This window comes from Pieris napi, chromosome 5 (assembly GCF_905475465.1).
Source record: "Pieris napi chromosome 5, ilPieNapi1.2, whole genome shotgun sequence".
Classification (NCBI taxonomy): domain Eukaryota; kingdom Metazoa; phylum Arthropoda; class Insecta; order Lepidoptera; family Pieridae; genus Pieris; species Pieris napi.
In genome coordinates this window covers 11,894,792-11,918,805 of record NC_062238.1, presented here as the reverse complement: position 1 = coordinate 11,918,805, position 24,014 = coordinate 11,894,792, and the positions used below count along the sequence as shown (strand labels likewise).

The 24,014-nt window shown below is 35.1% G+C and overlaps 1 protein-coding gene across 3 annotated transcripts in view; it reads left to right on the top strand.

Moving 5' to 3' along the window:
- LOC125049855 overlaps positions 1–24,014 on the top strand; it is a 356,920-nt gene that overhangs the window by 134,946 nt on the left and 197,960 nt on the right. For all 3 annotated transcript variants that reach the window (XM_047649336.1, XM_047649335.1, XM_047649337.1), the window contains exon 3: positions 9,297–9,407. In XM_047649336.1, the coding sequence (XP_047505292.1) occupies positions 9,297–9,407 (111 nt within the window). The remainder of the gene's footprint in view (positions 1–9,296; positions 9,408–24,014) is intronic.

The following is a 24,014-nucleotide window of genomic DNA, read 5'->3' as shown; positions in this document are numbered from 1 at the left end:
TTTACATAAAATATGCGATCCTCTAGGTAAGATTTGAATATTGGAAAGTAAGAGTGGGAAATATTCTGCTTGATCTTACATAGCAGGCCTTTGTGCCAGACCTTGTCAAATGCTTGTTGGATATCCAGAAATGCTGATGAGCAGTATTCCCTTTGTTCTAAGGACTTTCTTATGGCGTCACATACTCTGTGAGCTTGTTCCACTGTGCCATGGTATTGTCTGAAGCCGAATTGATGATCTGGTATTACTTTGCGCTCCACAAGGCTTGGCACAATTCTACGAAGTATTGTCTTTTCCAATACCTTGGAAAGAGTAGGCAACAGACTGATTGGTCGGTAGGATGTTTTTTCGGTCATCAGTTTGCCAGCCTTATAAATCATGATGATTTCTGAGATTTTCCACGCAACTGGGAAGTAGCCTATTCGTAACATAGCATTGAAGAGTATAGTGATGAAGATTATAGCCTTTCTCGGTAGTTCCATCAATACTTCTTTAGTTATCAGGTCGTAACCTGGTGCCTTTTTACTGTCCAGGCATTTGATAGTTTTTATGACTTCTGCAGGCGACACAGGTCTAGGGGGATGATCCATTTGAAGGTCTTGATTTAGAACTTGGTCAACATATTCATCTGATGAGTTGTCCAGTGTTACATTAGGTTTAAAGGAGCTTGTTAGATAGTTCGCAAACAAGTCCGCTTTGTCCTGGCTCGTTCTGGCCCAGCCGTTTTCCTTTTTAATTGGGGCTTTTGATTTGTTAGGTTGGCTACAAGAACGGGTGATTTTCCAGAGCGAATAGTTGCTGGCCTTAGTAGCGGTTAGAGACTCCAACTTTGCTTGCATTGTTAAGTCATTAACATTCTTTATAGCTTCCTTCAATTCTACAATGGCTTTATTAAGGGCTGTCTTGTCTTGTGGATGACGACTCAGTTGCCAAACTCTGCGCAATCTGCGTTTCTCCTGAATCATCATCTTTATTTCCAATGGTATATTTGTGTGCTGGTTTTTGTGTTCAGTAGTAGGCGTGCTTCTCCACGCAGCAGCTTGTATGAGATTAGTAAACTGCACTAGTGCTGTTTCAATTTCCTCTGCTTCTTTAAGTCTGACATTTAGATTAAGGTTTTCATCTATGTGTTCCCTGAAGGAAGGCCAATCAGTTTGCTGGTTATACAATCTTATCGGTCTCTCAACTTCAATTATAGTGGAGCTGACAGTTAATAAGACTGGAGTGTGATCAGATGAACCATCAGCACATGATTCGATCTTCATGTATTGTTTAGAGAGTCCTTTTGTTAGGAAGAAATCGAGGATGTCCGGGATTCGATTGTGATCAGCTGGCCAGTTGGTAGGTTCTGATGGAGCAATTATATTTAGGTGATTTGTATTGATGCTCAACATCAATTGTCTTCCCCTAGTTGTTATTAATCTTGACCCCCAATGCACATGTTTGGAGTTCCAGTCGCCTCCTGTTATAAAGCGATTGCCTAGAGTCGAGAAGAAATGAGAGAACAGGTCGGCGTCTATTCGATGTTTTGGTGGACAGTAAACAGCTGAGACATTAAAGTATCCACCTCTGTCTTGTATTGCGACCGTAGTGGCTTGTATTTGCTCGGTTCTATATTCAGGCAGTAGATGGTGCTTTATTTTGTTTCTAATAACTATAGCTGATCCTGCATGTCCTGTTCCATCTGGGTGGTTCGTGGTGTATATCTGGAACCCTTTAATTTTGACAGTGGTTTTGTCTGTGCAGTGTGCTTCCGATATTAGGACTATGTCTAGCTTGTGCTCAGTTATTAGTATCTCGAGTTCATTTTTATTGGGTGAGAGACCATTTATGTTCCAGGTCGCCAGTCTTAACCCAAGGCCGGTTAGCCTTGTAGTTTGGTTATGAGCGTAGTCATGAGACTCATTAGAGTACTCATTTGTTGTAATATTAAGTCAAATTTCTCATTTTGTTTGGTGAGGAGAGTTTCTAATAATGTAGGGTTTTGGTTAGCATCAGGTGAAGCATTTTCTTTGTCTGGAACTTTTCTAGCAGCTCCCACGTAAGAGAGTGGTTCGTTTTCCTTACCAATGAAGGAAGATTGTTGGGCAGTGTTTCTTGGAGCGTTTACGGCTTGAATCGTGTTTTCTTTTGCGGTAATGTGTCTGTCAGTTCTTTGATGGCCATATTTGTTAGTTTTTCTAGCAAGAATTTCTCTGTATACTTCACAACCCTTATAGTTCGCCGGGTGTGAGCCATTACATAGTGCACATTGGGCGGGTGTATTTCTATCCCGCTTTGGACAGTCTGAGGTTTTATGTGCTTGCGCACACTTCACGCAGCGGAAAGGTCTCATGCAGTAGTTCTTTGTGTGTCCATATTGCTGACACCGTTGGCACTGTACTATTGAGTTTTTCTTTTTGGGATCCTCTATGGTTACAGATTGGTGGTAGATGTATTTAATTTCTTTAGCTGCCTTATTGTTGTGGCTAGGTAGGAGATTAACAAAGAATGTTGAGGTAGGTTTTTTTTCTGGGCCATATCTGGAATTAATAATTTCCCCGACCACAGTATTTCCAGTTTTTTCAATTTCATCCTTTATCTCGCTTATAGGTGTTGTGTGGTGAAGATTCCGAATGACAATACGACAGGGTCGTTCTTCCTTTTTGTTAAATGTGTGACCAATTAAGCCACTAACACGGAATTTAGTGATGATTTTTTTGTAGGCCTCTGTATCTAGGGTGTTGATTCTTAGTTGGTTTCTGTTCATTATCCGAAATGTAAATGAGCTTTTATCTGTAACTGTTTCCACGAGTTCCGTTAATTTATTGACATCTTCTATGCCATATAATATTATGGGTGGAGGCTTGCTGGGTTTTTTTTCCACTGGTTTTTTTGTTGTAGTGGGTTCTTCCATTAGGTCAATTGTTAGTTGACTGAACATATTGCTGGTGGTTATATTCTCTGGAGAGTCACTGACTTTTTTTCGTTTTGGATTTCTCGTGCTTGGTACTCTTTGCCAAGACGGGGGGCATGGAGTGCCTTGCTGGCTTGGTGCATTTTGCATGGTCGTGTCTCTCGGTAGTTCTGTCACGGTTTGTGAGCTTTCTGGAGGGTTACTTCCTAAGGAATTGCTTCTGGGCCTGGTGACGAACAAGCTGCGGTGAATGTCCTGCTGGGTTAACTTTTTCCTTGGGCCACTCATTTTATTATACGATCACTGTTGTGTAAAATAGTTTATCATATAATGTAAGCACCCCTATTTTTGTGGTATGACTCCCAGATAAAGCACATTTTTTTTTTTTAATTATTAATATTAATATTTTTTTTTTTTTTTTTTTTTTTTTTTTTTTTAATTATTATTTATTTTTATTTATTTTTTTAATTAATTTTGTGCTCTGGTATCCCCTTTTTTCTTACGCGTTTACTTAAACTACCTTGCGGACACTGCCCTCTATTGACAAATGTTGTTATTTCATGTATGTATCCCCATATACGATATTCTTATTTAAAATGAAATATCAAATATTGATTTAGTTATTATAAATTGAGAAAAAAGAAAAAGAAAAAAAAAAACAACAAATAAATTGTCCACTACTGAGGATTGAACTCGAACCCTATGAGTGAGTCGCCGGCACTTAAGCCGATTTGACCAAATGTCTTTTCTATACTTAATCGAAAATATTGTACTTGTTACACGCGTCACAAACACTGAATGAGTCAAGAGTTGTATCAAGTCTTGACACGTGTACCGTTACTTTCTTGCACAAATAAGTTCACTTCACTATTTCACTTTAGTTTTTGTTTTTAGTTCATGTGTTGAGCACTGCACAATTTACAGAACTTTAAGGTGTTCCTTTCACCATTATTTAACTTGAAACGTCACTCGAATAAAGCGTTCTGATTTTGAGAATTACTAATGATTTTAGAATATTTTTGGGCGAAATAATAATTACACTATTTTATGTCGTGATATTACACCACTTTTTGTAGTTTTCAAACGATATGAATACATGTATGATTTTAAAAATACAATGAATTGGGGACACGATACGTGTTGTTTTACGGTCTACCCTCAACTGTATTTGTCTTCCATATATTTGTAGTAACGTGTACGGGTGCACAGAAACCTATTCTTTGGGTTATGACACTTTTTTTAAAGTGGGGAAAAACGGGCAGGAGGCTCACCCGATGTTAAGTGATACCCTCGCCCATGGACACTCTCAATGCCAGAGGGCTCGCGAGTGCGTTGCCGGCCTCATAAGAATTTATACACTCTTTTCTTGAAGGACCCTAAGTCGAATTGGTTCGGAAATACTTCAGTGGGCAGCTGGTTCCAGATAGTGGTGGTGCGCGGTAAAAACTCCCTTAACAAAATCGCCTTTTATTATAATATTTGAAATTTGAAATTTTAAGTTAACATTAATTATAAATTATGTTATTTAACATTAATTATAAATTATGTTATTAAACATTAATTATAAATTATGTTATTTTTTTTAACTTTGATGAAATTTATATATTCCTGTCGTTTAGGTATAAATGGTAAATATTTATGTAAATTGAGTTCTTATCTTACATTAATTATGACCATGTCCGGCTGTGCCGGTGATGAAGTGCCCTTTAGATTAGCTATTGTTCTCTAATGACGGACGCAAGGGGGTTGTGTCGTTGGCCCATAGTATAAACGACAGCGAGGCGATATCTGTTCTCTTCATTGATAGATTAATAAAATCCACGAAAATAAAAATTCGTATCGTAGAGTATTTTCTTTATATTTGCCACGATTACTTGAACATGAATAACAGCCCCAAGATAGCTATAATATTCCGCTTGTGATCTCACTGCTTCACCGTTTCCTCAGATCCGCACCAGAACTGCTTATATTAGTGACAGGTTTGGGGAGACTGAGAGATTTATTATTTTTAAATAAATTGTTAGCATTTTAAGTAATATTTTAATTTTCTATCTTTGTTTTGAAGTTCTGAAGCAGAATAAATCGTTGTCATGTTAAGTAAATAAATGTTTATTATAATACATATCAGTTAAAACTATTTGAATCGAATAAATTAATAAATTTTAGTTAAAAGATACTTCTACACGTTTTTCATTTTAATTATTGTGTAACTACTACATATTAGCGGTAAACATTTACCTTAACAGAATTATTAAAGGAAAAATAATACGTACTATAGAAACGTCAAAATCACATTAGTACCTTTGCTACATCGTGTGCTTTAGACCAAACACCAATTCTCTAAGGTTTCACGGGCTCCATATAATTCGGGTTAATCTCATCCCATTGTGTGACCCTCACGGGTCCTTGCTGTCCACAATTCACGCAAGTGACGTTTTTAATTATTCATTTCATACAAATTGACTTGAGCTAATTGAGTGTTGACTTTGTAGGTACACTTGTGTGTGGAAAATCTGATATTACATATATAGTTATATGTCCTGGTATGATGTACTGGTTTTTCGGTGTTCTTTTTGCTAATACTGTAAAGGATCGTGTACATTATTACTCATCGCCTTCTTATTTAGTACACATCTAAATATATAAAACAAAGTCGTGTTAGTTACACCAATTATAACTTAAGATCGGCTGGACTGATGTTAGTTATCTCTTTTTTTAGTGGATTCTTCTCCATTCCGAATAGCAGAATAAGCAATAAAATATCGGATATGTTATTGGATTACAATAGATTAATTAATTAATTTTACGAATGCAAATAGCAGGTGTTGACGAAATAAGAAAGTCAAAGTCCATCAAATCATCAAATATCTGCAAATATGTCACGAAAGTGAGCGATATGGCGGTTTTTGGCATCCAAACCTCTAATACCAACGAAATAAAAACATTTCTGTATTTGCAAAAAAGTTGTATATGTATTATACCTTAATGAAATCCTAAATTAAGTTCAACTAAAGTTAACACGATATTATTAGACTGTTAGGCGGAACGAAGTTTGCCGTTTCAGCTAGTAATGTATAATTGGTAGATCCTTGTTTTTATTTCCGGCTAAAAAATATTTGCATATGACGCAAATGTCTAGAAACATTTACAACCTAATCCGACCTAAAATCCTTCAAGAAAGTAGCCTCTTGTGAGCCCTCTGGCATTGAGAGTGTCCATGGGCGGTATCATTTAACTACAGATGAGCCTCCATTTGCCTCATGTTCTATAAAAAAACTATACGCTTTATTGATATCGTGGTGTTGTAGGTGAGAGTCAAAGTATCTCTCCATCTATCATTATGTACTTGAAAATCTAAAACCTTCAAATCGGCCTCCCCAAAGTGCTGTATTGTAACTGAAGTAGGTAACTAATTGATACGTTTTCAAAGTCCCCTAAATTGTGGGATTCAATCGGGCCTCGGAGACAAATGAATGTAAGACAAAGGAGTATTGCACAATAGGATATCTTTTGTTTACACAGTTTGTGTTTACAGTATTACTTATATTCTATATTATTTTTTGTTAGGAAAATTTGTTTGTGAAATTCTCCCACTTGAAAGATACCCACATATATAAAATTAAAACGATATTATTATAGGTTAGTCCGACAGTGCGTTATAATAATAATATCTTTTATTTATTGCAAGAATATGGTACAAAAATGTGTAAGGTGGTAGGTACAATCGTAAGTTCGCATATTCACAATGGCGCGCAAATTTGTCTTTAAATGAATTTTATATTTTAAATTATTAGTCAAATGTATTCGTCAATTCTCATATTATTTGTATCGTACATATCATTTCATACGTTATTAAATTTATATCAACTACAGTTTCTCACACAAATAATAATTTATTAAATAGTCATTTTTTTCCAAAAGTAATGCACCAAGTCGCTTTTTAAAGACTCTAGCCGGAAGATCTTTTAATTTGTTAACTAACATACTATTACTAATATGTACCATAAGTACAATATAAAAAAAAACATAAATTACTTAATAATGTGTTTAAATGAAAAGCAATTAAAATAATAGGTAGAAAAAAAAGCGTACCAATTCTTAATAGGCTGGCAACGCACTCGCGAGATACTTTACATCAGGTGAGTGAGTGAGGAGACATTCCTGCCCGTTGGCCCCTGTTCTTTAACAAAAATCTTCCATTTTTATATCTATTTCGTCCATCAATTATCTTTACAAGCAAGTAGGTCTATGCTTAACACATGTCAATTTTGCTTTCCTTCTCATCATCATTAAATGATTAATGATGATGTATTACTAAGGTTTAAACGGAGCCTCAATCTGGTAAAATAAAAAGAAATAAATCAGTGGCGCTACAATCTTTAAGTCTGGGCCTTGGATGTCTAATAGGCAAGTAGGTGATCAGCCTCCTGTGCCGGACACGCTGACGACTTTTTGGGTCTAAGGCAAGCCGGTTTCCTCACGGCTTCATTTACCGTTCTCGGATGTTAAATGCGCACATAGAAAATACATTGGTGCACAGCGGGATCGAACCTACTACCTCAGGGATGAGAGTCAATTTTGTAGTAGCTTTAAAATGTACGATAAAGAACCTTTTTTTATCTACGGTGTTCTTGTATTGTTTTATACGCGAAATACACGCCAAGTATGTACAAACACCACGTCAGTGTTGACATTTAGAGAGAATTTATTGCTTACGTGAAAAATGATTGTGGGGGTATCTTTTTCAAGATACTATATACAAATAGATGATATATATATGTACACCATTATTTTTTAGCTTTAATCACGGTGACAATACTTGCACCAAACATCTAATATGTCTTCTATGATTATAAAATAATGGAGTGGTTACTCTTTCATTATACTATTTTAAATAACATAAGATGTATTTTACAAAGAGACAAAACTCATTTCACAATGTAAATAATGGCGTTCTGTGTAGAATTTACATTGAGGAAATAGCTCTATAGTACAAAGCGTAGCGGAAGTGATGTCGTACATCCTCCGTCATTGCCGGAAGCTTCGCTGGGCTGTATTTTTGAACAATGTTCCAATTTTGAATTTCTAAGTGTAATGCAGGCGTTTAAACTCGTAGAAAGGTGTGCGCTGTTTTAATGTAAGATATTAAAAATTATTATTACAAACGTGGTTATTAGTTACACTAAAACATATAAAGGAAGTCTATCCTATTAATTTTCGTCCCTATGTGGAAAAACATAGTGGTATTAGTTTAATTCCTATCAGTTAGATAAATTTAATTTTAAGTAAAGGGTTCGTACCAATTCTCAAAAGGCCGGTAACGCACTCGCAAGCCCTCTGGCATTGAGAGTGTCACCCACCTTCAGAGATTAAGAGTGTAAACACGTTTGCCCCCTGATTTATTTAACTGATATAAACACGAATTTATTTAATTTTTTGTGTTTTTAGCAATCAAGATCCCTAAATATCTAGTTTAAGATAAATACAATAATTTTAATAAACGTTTTAAAATAAAATCATATCCCGGTTCTATAAATTTAATTCTAACCCATTATTGAGATTATAATACCGAGTAATACATGAAATATTGACTTCAAACAAAAGTTTTACGTCGGAAGGTAATCGGTTGAAATACGATAAAAGGAAGTGCGAATATATCACTCGTATCAATATCCAATAATCGTGGCCATTAATTTCACGATTTTTCCACGAGATTTCACTCCCTTTGTAAAATGACGCATGCGTTGGGGCTTTCTTAAGTTGCTGAGTAGGCTCTTAACAGCCTTGATTAATTTGTCGTCGAATTCGCTTGTATATCAAGAACCTTTTAAGAGACTGGAAGTGACTCTGAAGTGGAAGGCTCGGATATCTTCAAAATTTTTATATAGAAATGCGTGGTGTATTGTTTGTAAGATTTTTATAACAGTTTTAGGGTATATTTTTAAAATTATTATTTATATGATTGTAATTCTTAAATAGCCATCTACTGTCCGTATTACTCTTACGTTAACACATACATACATAAATGTGACAGAATTTACTTCGGATTTATAGTACGAGTACATGAGACTCGGATGTGTTTTTATTGGTGTACTTATTTATTTTATAATGTACACGAGAAACATTTTTTATGAAAGGCAATCTATCCCGGTTTTGCACGGCTGTATTTTTAATATTTTGGAGATAAATATCTTATTTGGAGCCTATGTTGTCCAGGGATACTGTAGCATATGTTTTGTTTATACGAATCTTAATAATATTTGTATAGAGGTAATAAAATTTTTTTATAAAGACCGGAAATGTGCAAAAATAACCTAAGACAAATGATCGTCGCTCGCAATTTATTTAATTCGAATGATTAATGTCACATAATATAAATTGTATAAATTGATTATTTCAGGAACTACTTGAAAAACGAATAAAGCAGCTAGAATGTCAGCTTGAAGATGAAAAGCGTAAAACGCAGAGGGAACGCATGGCTGTGACGAAGCTTCAGAATAAAATAATTAAGGTAAGTTGTTTATTTATGTACTTATCAGTATTCCTACAGGTACTTATTTTACAATATCTAAACGTATTATACACATTCAAACAAAAACACAAAACACAGTTAACAATTATTACCTACTCATACAAAATATTATATATGTTTTAAGTTGTTTATGCATTTGATTATTATAATATTTTCAATATAAAAGAGAAATAACAAAACCATTCTATCTAATACCTTTATTACCGTATATTATCTGGTATCCTTATACCAAAGGTTTTTATTTTGTTTTTTAAAATTTTTTAGTTACATTATATATATCTATTTGGTGGTAATTTGTGTTATAATCTGTATAAGATACATGACTGAGTTACGTAAATTGTTTGTATTAGACGAGGATCTTGATTTTATTTTTTAACATTGAAACACATTTACGCATCCTTATTACAGAAGGAAATAGGGGTATGTGGCACTTGACTTTTTCTAGGCTCTCATCTCCTTAGAAAGCCCTTCCTTTACCCTCAAGTTTCTACCAAGCTTAGAAATCTAAAAGGCCCAAATTGCACAAAGAACAAATGAACGTATATATTTCAACCGCTTATATCAATTATAAAATTAACAATAAAATAAATAAATCAGTGGCGCTACAACCTCTTTAGGTCTTGGCCTCAGATTTCTGAATCTGTATCATGATAATTTTTAAATTTAATAGGCAAGTAGGTGATTAGCCTCCACACACGCCGTCGACTTTTTGGGTCTAAGACATGTCGGTTTCCTCACGATGTTTTTATGTGTTTAAATGCGCACATAGAAAAAAAGTCCATTGGTGCACAGCCGGGGATCGACCCTACGACCTCAGGTATGAGAGTCGCACGCTGAAGCCACTAGGCCAACACGGCTCCTAAGTAAAATTAACAATAATGCTAAAAAATATCATAAAATAGTCGTATACACATAAGTCCTTGGACATATTGTCCTTTGAAGTATTATAGACTTGTTTTGGTATCAAACTCAAATCAAAATGCAGTTCTTTTCGGCCAGTTATAATAATTGTTAAATGATTTAAAATCAACCACTATAAAAACAAATATAGTTTTAGATTTAAAGTTACGTCTTGTTGAAACTCAGTACAATATATACAACATAGAATACTCTAGCTGGTAAGCCTTTGTAGGCTCTGTTGAGGCCGAGCAGTGTAGACTGTAAATAGTGAATGTCTGGACAAATACGACCGTTAGCAACAGTTAGTAAGATGAGCTTTAAAATAAACAGTTGCAAACAGTTCGAGTATTGAAACTACAGCTTTCGTTTACGCAAAATCGTAAAGTAAACAAATGCATAATACGTTGTTATGAGCCATCGAATAAATGTTTAAAATATCAGTGTTCCAAAGGAATTGAACCAGCTTTGAAAACTATGAAAAAAAAAAACTTTAGAGGTGTCAAGGGACACCCGGATGGAACGAAATTCCTTTCGATTAATTTATATGTTAATTGGTATCATAACAGTCGATAGACACCAATCTTACGACGAAAAAAAAAGGCCAACATCACGAGGTGTTCCCAGGTGGTCACCCATCCAAGTACTGACCTCGCCCGACGTTGCTTAACTTCGGTGATCGGACGAGAACCGGTGTATTACAATAGCAAATAGCAAAAAAGTGTCGTGACAACTTTTCGTAAGAATTTTTTCCGTCTAGCCCCTTGAATGTTCCTCATTATCGTATATGGTAACCTATAACTTTCCAACAATAATGTATATTTGAAACATGTTAATTTATTTGTTACCAACACACAAATATTTACAATTATTCTTAAATCTTCATTATATGTCCAAAGTATCAGTATTAACTAGACGTGATCAGATTTATAAATTGTTTAACTATATATCTATCTATATATCTATCTATTTATCTATTGTATCTTTATACAAAGTAGACGTTTTTACATTGACCTTATAAGTATTTTCCTATTTATTTAAACTTCTATATTAGAAATAAAAACAATTAACTTAAATTATTGGGGATGCAACGGTGGGCCTTATTTAAGCGGTATCATCCAGGCAACCCTAGTAAGGAGAAAATATAAAAAAAGAAATACTACGGGTAAAGTGCAAGAAGTGCATAACCAAATTTAGTATTTGATTTAATCAACAAATGGATTTAATCTGGAATATTTATAGAAGTTGAGTTCAGTACAGTACATACGAGTATACCACAAGAAATCCAGTAAATTGTAATACAACTTTGCTTCTGTCTGTGACGCGTCGCGCCGCAGTGGTCTTAGCCCCTAGCAAATAGTCCCAGCTCGCTGTTTGAGTTCTGAGTTCTGACCGCTGTTACAAACTTGCTTATATACTTATATAGTTGATAAAATCAATGTTGAGATTAAATCATGTACTTTCCTTAGGGAGCGTTCAAGTATTACGTAACTAATTTTCCTTTTGTAAAACGTTACGATGCGGGGCGGGGATTGAATTACGCGTTATAGTTAATATTATTTTCGACTTTCCAGTATTTTACACCACATAATGGTTACTTTTAGGTATTAAGAGTGACTGGGTGGTCACGAAACGTTTTACTATACTTGGGTACAGAAAAACGTTACGGCGCGTTACATGGGGGGGGGGGGGGGGTTTCCCAATAATCTCCAAAAATTGCGTTACGTAATACTTGAACCCCTTACCCAATATATTTTATTTTATTCGCTTTATTATACGAATGTTTAAACTACAAAATGTAAATTATAAAAGGCCGGCAACGCACCGAGCCTTGCAATGTAAGTGTCAATGGACGGTATCACTGAACATTAACTGAGCATCCGTTTACTTCCTGATACATAAAAAAATATAAAAAACAAAGAACTATTTTCAAAGCAAAAGTTGTGAACTATCATAAACTAATGAATTCTTGAAGCTTTCCAGCTTTCTAGTTCTCACTGTAATACGTGTACAGAATTGGTTATGTAACACGTAGTATATAAATCTCAGAAGTCATAAGACTTGTATCGTGAGTTTAAACACGTGTAAATTGAGCAGAGATGTATGAAGAAACTTAACATAACCGGCGAGCTAATAAAGATGGTTGTACATACGCTAATTGGGATCTAAACTACTGTATTTTCAAAATTTATTTAGTGACTTCATAATATTTATATGCTAAAAGTAAATAAACTTATGGAAAGGACCAAGGGGAAGAAGGGGAAGATGGCCCCCAATAACAGATTGATAGAAGAAATAGAAGCGTTAGCGAAAGCGAATGGAGAAAGAAAGCCATGGACAGAGGTATTTGAAAAAAGCTGGAGGAGGTCTTTACTCGTGAAGGGGTCATCAACGGTACTGATGGAAGCCGGGATATTAGGATAACAAAAAAAGATACAACAAATCTAAGCTGTATATTTTACTTTTGTTATGGGAAATTAAACAGGCTTTTATTTTAAAGAGAAACTTTTATTACATCGTCTCAAACTTTTTCGTCTGTTTGTTGCATGTCGCGTGACGGTCGGCCGTGGAGTAGGGATAAAGTGAAAGGCGCTCGTCATAGCAGCAAAGGCTAATATGGCAGCGCCTATAGCTCGCAGCAGCTGACCGTGTAGTGTATAGACTATTATTTAATATGTGTATATAATCCAAATAATTATTAAATATTATGTATGTCGTACTCTCTATGACACATAGTTCAATAAAAATATTAGTTGGAGACATAGTCTACTTTTATTATTTTCCATTATCATTCCAATTTTCCAAGTATAAAATTCACATTGATAAAGCGATTTTTTATACTCTTAATGGAATATTATTCCAAATTTTTTTAGTAAAACGTTTATAATGTGAAAAAAAAAGTTTCACTTTTACCGTGGTTTCAAAAAACCACACAATCCTTTTTTTTATTATTATCATAAGTAAATGTACGCCGGAACAGCTTCTTAATATTTATCAAGCTCAAGTGCGTTCGTGTGTGGAGTACTGCAGTAATCTCTAGGCTTATGCTGCCAAATGTTATCTGAGTGCCTTGGATGCTATTGAGAGGTAGGCTGAGTATAGACTACGATTCACTCTTTGAATGTCAACTCTTAAGTCTTGACCATAGCCTTTCAGTTGCCTGCCTTTCAGTCTTCTACAGATTGCACTCCGGAGAATGCTCTAAGTAACTACTCCACCTGATTCCATCATCCGCTCAAACAAGGCTCATCTATAAGAGCGCTGGATTTCCCCCCTTCGTTGTTGACATCCCCAGATTTCGAACTGCACGATTTGTATCGTCGTTTCTTGTAAATATAGAAAAGGAGTCTTCTTCTTCTTTTAGTGCCTCTCCATTACTGGAGGTTTGCCGTCAGTCTCTTGAAGCGTGTCTTGTCCTGTGCCAGATGCAGCAACGCTTCCGCAGTTGCCATACACGTCCTCTCCCTAACGTTGCGAAGCCATGATTTCTCCCTTCTACCAACACGCTGTTTAACTTCCTTACCACCTTCCCTAGACAGTTTAATATGGGTTCATTTAAGCGGCGGTTAAATAGGCATCTGACTTAACATCAGGTGAGATTGTGGCCAAACTGTCCGTAGATGACGTCGTGGTTATGTTTAGCTAACGTTTGATTTATCAGATTAAATGCGACATGATTAATCCATCATTTAATGAACTTAAATTTTCATTTTGAACCAGCTGGCCCAATAGATTTATAATAGCGATTTCTTTGTAGTTTGACATGCTATTTCGATATATATATTAATATCCGTAGCGCTAATGTGTCTAACCTTGTGATTGCACGGTACCAAAACTCAATATTGAAGTGATGATCGCTTATAATCTTTACAGATTAGAAGCGCTGTAGCTTTTTTTAAGAAAATTCAATTGAACAAAGAAGTTCATTAAAAAGACAATCATTTATTTCAATAAAGTCAAAATTACAAGTTAAAAATATATAAAAAAAACTTGTTTCCCCTTCCAAAAGGTAGTTTCATATTGAGAAGAATGGGTAAGAAGTTTATAAATATAGATTCTCAGTGTGTGACGATCCTGAATGTCGGTGGACTCACGTGCGAAGTTATTAAGTAGCTCTGTACACCTGTATTTATCTTAATCGCTCTTGCAAAGTTTGATATATGTTTATCTGCCAACTTTACTTAGAAGTGCTTTTGTTCCTGCGGCCTCCTAAAAGTGTTTAGTTTGACATTTATACTTATGACCATGCAGGCTATGCAAACGCCTTGTCATGCAGTTTAATTTAAATGAAATTCGGGGTTTTCGGATGAACACGCTTTTAACTCAATTTTAAAGTCAACTCGTGAACACAATTATTAATGAAAATTAAGTTACTATATATTACTTCTAGTTATGGTAAATTTTCATTATTGTATAGTAACATTAATTGTCATATTTTTTGTAAGTGGTGTATTATTAGTAATCTTTATATAGGTATATAATTCTTCTGTGAGTGTGTATGTCACTGAACTTCTCTCAAACGACTGGACCGATTTTGATGAAATTTTTTGTGTGTGTTCAAGGGGATCTGATCTGGGAATGGTTTAGATTCACAAATCAGCCCGCCAGATGGCGCTGCAGTCGGTACTTTCATACATTGCTTTACTAATCGCTTGAAATGTCATGCATGACAACGTCTGTCGGGTTTACTAGTTAAATATATGAGATATCAATTTAAATTGATATACGAGGGGAGGTCCAAAAGTTCGTGGAATGAAAGGGTTTTAGTAAAAATGAAACAGTAAATTTATTTTTCCTTTTCAATATAATCACCCTTAAGCTGAATACATTTATTAGATCTATGAATTAATTTTTCTAAACCATCGTAAAAATATTTTTTATCTTTTCCCTCAAAATGAGCCAAAATTGCCTCCTTTACCTCATTGTCGTCGGAAAATTTCCTTCCCCTTAAGTCTTTTTTTAAATTGGGGAACAAATAAAAATCACTTGGGGCCAGATCTGGACTATAGGGTGGGTGGACTAGTGATTCGAAGCCATGCGTGTGTAGAGCAGCCATTGCAACTTTGCTCTTGTGAACCGGCGCGTTGTCTTGCAAGAGCAACACACCCTTGGTCAATTTTCCCCGACGTTTTTCTTTGATGGCATCCTTTATTTTTTCTAGTATTGTTGCGTAGTATTCTCCGGTTATGGTCCTGCCCTTTTCTTTATAATCAATCAGTATTATCCCCTCACAATCCCAAAAAACAGTAGCCATCAACTTTCCAGCCGACTCCGACACTTTGAATTTCTTTGGCGGTGGTGTCCCCTTTTTATGCCATTGCATGGACTCTTGTTTGGACTCAGGCTCGAAGTGATGAACCCATGTTTCATCGCCGGTAACAATTCGCTCCAAAATCGATCCAGGATCGTCACTACACAACACCAAAAAATGTTTTGACGCTTCGACGCGCTGCTGTTTTTGAAGCGGCGTGAGCATTCTCGGTACCCATCTTGCACTGACTTTTGTCATACCCAGGTGGTCATGTAGGATTCGCAAAATTGTGGTATCTGATACTCCAACTAATGCAAATAACTGTTTTTTCTTCAAACGGGTGTCCTCCAGTACAATTTTTTCCACTTTTTCGACGATGTCTGATGTGGTGGCCTCAACTGGCCTTCCTGAGCGGGGGTCGTCTTCAATCGACTCCCGACCATGTTTAAAAAGACCATGCCATAGACCATTCCCCGTAAACAGTTTCCATTTCATTCAAAATGGTCTGAGCGTTCTTTCAGAAAAGCGATAAAAGGATATTCAATTAATTGTTGGCACTTTTCCATAGGTAAGTATCCAACAATTTTAATAATAATTTACTTGAAGCTAAAACATAATATTAAAATTAAATTTTGTATACATTGGTATGTGTCTATTTAAACTGGGATAATTACAATCGCATCCTTATTACGGCGGCATGCCAAAAGTACCGACAAACGGCCATAACAAATCGTTAAGGAAATATAGCAATGAATCAATCTCGATCGTAATTACGCGAGCGCAAGCTCAAAGGACGGCGCGTGCGCAGGAATGTGCGTGACTGATTCAATTAGTAATGGATAAGGCTGGTTATTGACGAGTGTTTGGTTCCGTCAAGTGTTTTTACATTGATAATCTTCATGGCTTTTATAGTTATGCCTGGAATCTAATATGCAATGACCAGCAAAATTTCCCTCGGGAGTTGTGTGCTGGGATAAAGCGGGCGCTGTCTCTTAAGTTATCATGTCAGTTTCACACATATATCGTCATAGTCGTAGAATAGTGACGGATCTAACAAATAGTAAACTTTACGGGGCAGCCATTTCAAAATAATATAATCATGTACGTTTTTGTCATAACTATTTTAATTCATATTCTGTTATTATGAAAATTGGCATACAAGCAAACAAAAGGTAATAAATTATAATATTAAATCACACAGTTTTCTAGAAAAATCACATGTTTCTATCAAATCCGTCACTTTACCTACTGACTAATTTAAAATTTAAAACACATGGATTTTTTTAATGTAGCCGTAATATTTAGTCAATGTAGTATCCAATTAAAATATGATAAAAAGTGGATTTTTGATATTTTTCAAATCCGACATTGTTTTACGATCATGGCGATATATCTTTTTGTAACATTTTCATAAGTTATTGTCATTCATTTAATATGAGTGATGTTTGAAAAAAAATATCATGCAATTTCCGTTATAAGTATAGAGAAAGTATTTATGTTTTTAAGCTTCGCTTGTCCTTTACTCTGTAAATGACAGACATATTTCTAAAGGTTAGCCTTTTTGTACTAAGGTCGTATTGGCGTTCGTCCAAGGAATTCTGCAGGAATCTCGTCTAAATATTTGCTAATGTATTATTTTAGATATTTGCCAGGTGTATGACTTTGTCCGTGTTCTGTTTATTTATATAAGTTTCCGTGTTTTCAGCCATGTTTAGTATTATATTATATTCCCAATAAATTGTTCCCTTTGTGACAATATGAATTGAAAAATATATCGTTAATATTTCCTATTAACTTTAAAAAAAAATGATGATGTACCAAAATAGTTTTTATTTAAAAAAACTTTATTTATGACAAAAGGGTTTGTGACAGAATTCATATATCGCTAGTCCCCACACTAGGGAGGCCCTGTGGGTAACTAGAAAACAATTATTAGATACGTGGTACATGTTTAAATTAGTTAGTTATAATCAGAACATTTTCATGATTCTGCCACTTTGATGGTATCATTTAACATTTTCTGAAAAATTGCAATAATGTTCAGTTTGCAGGGGCTGTTACTTCCCGTAAACCTTCAAAAATTATAAACCTTAAGCCTTCCTCATCAACCTGAAAAAAGCACTATCAAAATCGACTTAGGAACCCTAAGAAAAGACAATACCAACTCTTAAAAGGCTTGCAACGCACTCGCGAGTCCCCTGGCAGAGAGTGTCCATGGGTGGGCGGTATCACTTAACATCAGGCTTCCTTCCTGTTTGCCCCTTTTTCTATAAAAAAAAAAATCGTGCTGTAGTTTTTGAGTGTATCACGAACACAGAAACAGCGTCGAAATCTTTGTACCTATTCATTTATGAAATCTACAGAAGACTCAATAATTAATACAATTATAATTAAATTACTTAACGATCCATTATACAGCTAAGCTATCAGAAGTGAAGTTGACCAAGTAGGGTTAACAAAACAGCCATTAAGTGCGGTAATAATCGTAACGTGTCCCTTACTAATCAAACTTCGGGGATTCAATTACATGTGACTCGTTGACGACCCTACGACTTTTCTTCGATCTACACACTGTGAGGAAAGGCGTAGCGTTCTTGCGTAGTTCATTGGGTACATTTTAAATTATTTTTTCACAATAATACATACACTATTTTTACAGTACTAAGCCAATACGAAACGGTAAAAAACATATAAAATAATATACATAAGATATACAATATTGCTACTGTGGACTAACTCTACGAACATATAAAGGTGTTGATAGTGTCGGAGACATCATTCAGTAAGCGCAGCGTATATGTTGTATATAACTTTTTTGGTATTCCTGACAATAATATATCTTTTATCTATCATCCAGTAGAAACTTACTCTAAAAAAAGTGAGTGCATTTGGGCTTACTATAAAGTTAACGATTATCTAGTTGATAAAAGGGCCTGGGGCTAGTGCTAGACAGGCTTCTTCTAATTAATTTGCGATATTTGTTTTAAAATAAGTGTTTGATGATTTGCTATTTTAAAAGAGTACCGAGAGTTTTTTACGACAGCTTTTTCTCTCGGCCTACACCCTCTATCTTCTTTGCCGATGAATAGGGATGTCTACCTATTCAAATTTAATGACGTAGAATAAGTGATACCTGTATCTTATGTTCCATAACAAACATATTTATGTTTTTGAGACATGTCAATTTGGATCTAAGACAAGTTAGTTTTCTCACGATGACAATCTTAACCTTTCTAGCAAGTGTTTGATCACAGCGCACATAGAAAAATCCGTTGGTACACAACCTGAATGTAGAAATCAAATTGCCTGTTCCCTAAATTATTATTAATCAGCCAACGAACCACTTGTCTATGAGTGAGTATTTCGTAAATTGTTTTGCAAGGCCACTCGTTCCTCTTCCGTAAATTGGAGATTTGTGGTAATAAACAACGCGGCGCTTTAAGGCGCAGTAGGAAGGCATTCTTGACATCTGTTATCTTACAAAACAATTATACTTGTATATACATGTGACCTTTGTATAACTAATAATAGTATTTGAATTACATCAGTTTAAACTGCAAAAAAAAACATATTCAAAAACACTTTAACAATACTTTTAACGGATTTGAATAGAATTTTTCAATTTCAATAGAGAAGACGGCCTGAAATTGTCAAACACCTGGGATCCAATAATATCCAAATTAAAATCTCAAGGTAAACAATCCGCGAAAATAGAGGACACCGTGAGCCATTTCTGCCAAAACCCCTATCTTTTAGTCGATACCAACTCCTGAGAAATAAATACAGATAACACAACTTTTTCTACAGCTGTGATACTTTTTGACATTCAACACCTTTTGTCTTCAGTCACCGTGACCACGCACGCTAAAGCACGCGAAACGTCGGTTAAATAAAACATAACTTCAAATCCGTTAAAAAAGTGTTTTTCTATGTCTAAAAGTTATGTCAATAAAAGACAATACCATATAGAAGCTATTTTTATACTGTAGTAGGATATAATAATAATATAATCTGTAAGATACTTATCTTAGGACAAAAAAATGTGAATAAACACTAATAATTAATCGCCAAGCCGGTTAATCTCTGTTGTTAAGCTTGTTCCCAAGAACAGAGTGTAAAATGTCCAAACATAGGCCTCCTCTAAGAGCTTCCACTCTTCTCGGTATCTAGCTTTCTAGCACATAGGACCAGCTATTATCACCTTGCAAATGTGTTGGATATTTGTAAAAAAAACATTTTCAAAATTAACCTCACCATACTAACACGCTGATCTGTCCTCTTTCAACACAGCGTAAACACCATTTGAGAAAAAGAGGCGATTATGTACTTTTAATAAAACAATGGGTTTAACTTTGGTAAGTTTAGCGCTCAGATCTAAAATTATATAAAATATTACTCGCTTGAAGCTAGTGCTTAGAAATGTGTTGCAGATATCTCTCCAGGCATGATAAGTAAACACAGAAAATCTAAAAAAAACTGAACAAGTGACGGTCAATTAATAAATAATATTACGTGAATTTTTTTTGGTTCACGCCGGAATAGATTGTTATTACATTATCTAAGTCCTTTGTAAGTTTAACCACAACTCATAAAACTATTTCGGACTCTTCAAAGACGCTGAAACAATAAATGCTGTGTGGACGCACCTGTTCCGACTTTCTAAGAACTTGAACTTATTTAAAAAAGATTTTGGGTGGTATTTGGTATCCGTTTCTTCGCTAGCTATTTAGTTTGGGTTTGTGTATGCGCCTAATACTGGTCAACGAAGTGTATTGTCTTGAAACAACAAAAGACAAACCTAAAAACTATGTGGTTTCTTGATTTTTTTATATATAGTACCATCAGCCTTTCTTGACACACGCCGGCGTGTAGTCCAAAACATGCTGGTTTCCACTCCATGCTAACTACATGAGTATGGGCTAAAGTGAGGTAAACACTGCCCTTGGAAGGAGCAAATCTGTCGATCCATGAGTAAATCTCATCCATGAGAATCATCCATCATATAAAATTACAGTGAAACGGGGCCCTTACTACCGGGCATAATAAAGTATATTTATTTAAATCACAATACTATTACCAATTTAATAATAATTTAGTGTTATCAATTTAACAGCATATTGGATTCAGCGTGCGAATATCATCCCTGAGGTCGTAGGTTCGATCCCCGGTTGTGCACCAATAGATTTTCTTTCTATGTCCGCGTGTAACATTCGCTCGAACGGTAATGAAAAACTTCGTGAGGAAACCGGCAGACCCAAAAAGTCGACGTCGTGTGTCAGGCACAGCGGGCTGATCACCTACCTGCCTATTAGATTGACAAATGATCGTGAGGCCCAGACCTAAAACAATGGTAGCGCCACTAATTTATTTTTTGTATTATTATTTTTACGTTTGATTGTATTAAATTTTAAACAAATAAAAGTATCTTATCAAACAATAACGTTATCGATAATTAATGTATCTAATAACATATATATTAAAACCTCGACCAAACAAAATAACAGTTATAACTTCTATGTAGCAGAGCAACGTCCAAGCCTCCCCTGTAATAAATAAAATCCCTCATAAATGCTGACGTATGTCCGGTTTCGTACCAATAATCACTTTGATAAATGGCGGCCATCATTTTTAGGAAACACTCTATATAAGGGTAATATTTATGACGATGAAACACTATAAGTGGTATTCACCATTTTGTAAGGAGCAAAAAATGGATAGTATTAGAATGCCCCCTAGAGGAGGCAAAAGGAAGAGGTCCCAATGAGATGGAGCAGGCTATTGAGGTGGATGGGCTAAAATAGGAGAGGCCTATAGACAACGGCCATAAAACAGGATGTAAATTTTTTAGTCATAAATAAGACACTCTATTTACTTTGTGTATAGGAATGCTATTTACGCATCGGGCACCGTAACGCCGAACAATTTGCAAAGCTGTCGCAACTTAGAAAGCGCCGTACAAAAACTCAAGATTGAAAGTTGAGATCGCAATCGCTATCGCTATTGGTAGTTACGGAGCACAGGCCTTTCTTAGAGAAGTCTTACGAAGACCTTCATCACAAGGCACCTGTCATTGCTACGAAGTGACCGTCGCCGATTTGACAGACATCTATGGAAAATCCTACCAATCGTATCCATAACGACTCGTATTGTTAATATTGAATTCGTTAACCGTCTGCTGAATCGTAATAACTAGCCGCTTAACTAAGTTATCTAAAACGGTATCCCGCTTATGTATAGAACATACGAGTATCGGATTTTGGTAGTGTAGTCAAACTAAGTCTGGAATCTAATTTGAACTAAAACTTTTTTGAGCTCAGAATAAAGCGAAAAAACCCTGCTAGGTTTAAACACTGCTACTGATATACTTATTTATTATAGTGTTTTCGTTAGTATTACTGCCGTATTTCCTGCTGATTAAACTGTTATCAGAACCGTTCCTTGGAATGACCCAGTGGGAAGACAAAAGAGAGGAAGCCCACCAGAAGATGGTATAAAAGGGATAGGGAAAGGATTGGAAAATGGTCACGAGGATGTGAGACAAGTGGAAGAATTTGTAGGAGGCATTCATTCCGTCGAAGGGCGTGTACTAATGTTAAACAATGTCATGGACTTAATGTAATCCTGATTTTGTAGTACTCAAATATAGGATATTTTTATACTGTCAGATCAAAATGTATTTAATGGAATATTTATCCAAGGATTTTTCGTAAAAGTCCGAACTAGCTTTTAGCACTTGAGAATATTTTAATGCAAGACAATAGTGATTTGCATGTGATTCGCTGTCCAACGTTTGTTCTTACTTTAATATTAAAATTCAAGCGTAGTTTTCTCACTCGTATTTTATGAATAACTAATAAAGGTTCTTTCTAAAAACATCCTTTGTACTACTGTTAATTCAGTTTATATAACTTTTGTTCTATATACAGATTTAAGCTACGTAAATTGATATTAAATATTTCTAGAACTATTGAATTTCGCCACAAAGAAACACATTATTTATATCTTCAAGTGTCTTTTATTATTGCCCCTTTTAATGTTTACATATGTTTGAATTGCTTTGCTTTGTTTCATTAGTTAGGTCTAAGTTATTTTATATCTTATGTCTTGCACTTCTTGCTTACCATATCTACATTTTTTTATCTCACTATGCTTGCCTGGATGGAACCCCTTCATTTTTGAAGTATTTTAATTACTGTACTGTATTTCTGTATTACTACAACGAAGTGTAAATAAATGTGTAAACAATGAAAGGGACAATAATAAAAAAAGGATTTTCTAAAAAACTTTGTCGTAGCTGTATCACACTGCTACCTATTTCAAAACGCCTTTAGGTCTTCAATTAGATATTTCAAAGCGACAATTACAAGGTAAATGATGTGGAATCACTCAGGGATTTTGGAATTTAAACCCTCTTTAATAATTATTTCAAGTTCAACGGTCTATGACGTTATTGTTTTCATTCTTCGTGGTTATAAACCTCCTCCGTATACCCTTTATGGATTCTTCTAGGCAAGCTTGTTTCTGTTCCTTACATTATGTAGCTTAGAGAGGACGATTTCTTCACGCTCTTCCTTCAACAAGCAAGTCTTAAAAGTGTTTAAAAGGACTTTTGGGGTGAAATTTGTTAAACTAAAACTACTCATAACTGTACTTAGTGAAAAATTATTATAGATTCTTCATTGAGTCAAGTCGAATGTGTAGCGTTTGAATAACAAACGTGTTATCGTCTTTTAAGTTCACAAATAATTGTACGTCTTACGCTATCAATGTTTCCCCGCAGTATTGCGATACTTATTTGTTGAGCAAGGAAAGCACCGGCGCTGCAGTCACCGGGAGTGCGAGGCGCCAAATTAAATCTTTAGTTAACGCCTATTTAAAATTGTGATTTTATTTCTTTAAATCTCTAAAATTTACTACTAGCAATGCGTGAAGGAAAAAAATTAAGTTACATAAAGTATTAAAATGTACTAATTTAATATTTGAACCTGGAGTAATTGATTTTATTTGATAACCCAATGCGGCTTCCGGAAGGTATTTTGCAAATCAAATTTGTTGGGTTTGACCAAGCGTGACGGGACACCTGAGGAACGGTCATTGACCGTTCACGCGATTAGGGATAGAAATGCGAAGCGCTAAAATGTTGTTATCCCCGTTATTCATAAATAATAAACATTTGTTACTTAAGTACTATTTCTCTTTCTGTAAAATTGTGAGTACGATGTGATGAAACGGGACGGAGTTCTTCACTTGATTAATATTTGGTGACTTTTAAAAAATATGAATTGTAATAGTCGTACATTAAGTCATATATTGAACGAGATATGTATAGAATTTTATGTATATTTAATTAATTAAAGTATTACCAATTAAAGAGGCATCTAATACGAATGGAGGCGTTGTATTTTTATAATTTAGAATTATAAATTGGTATGTAATAA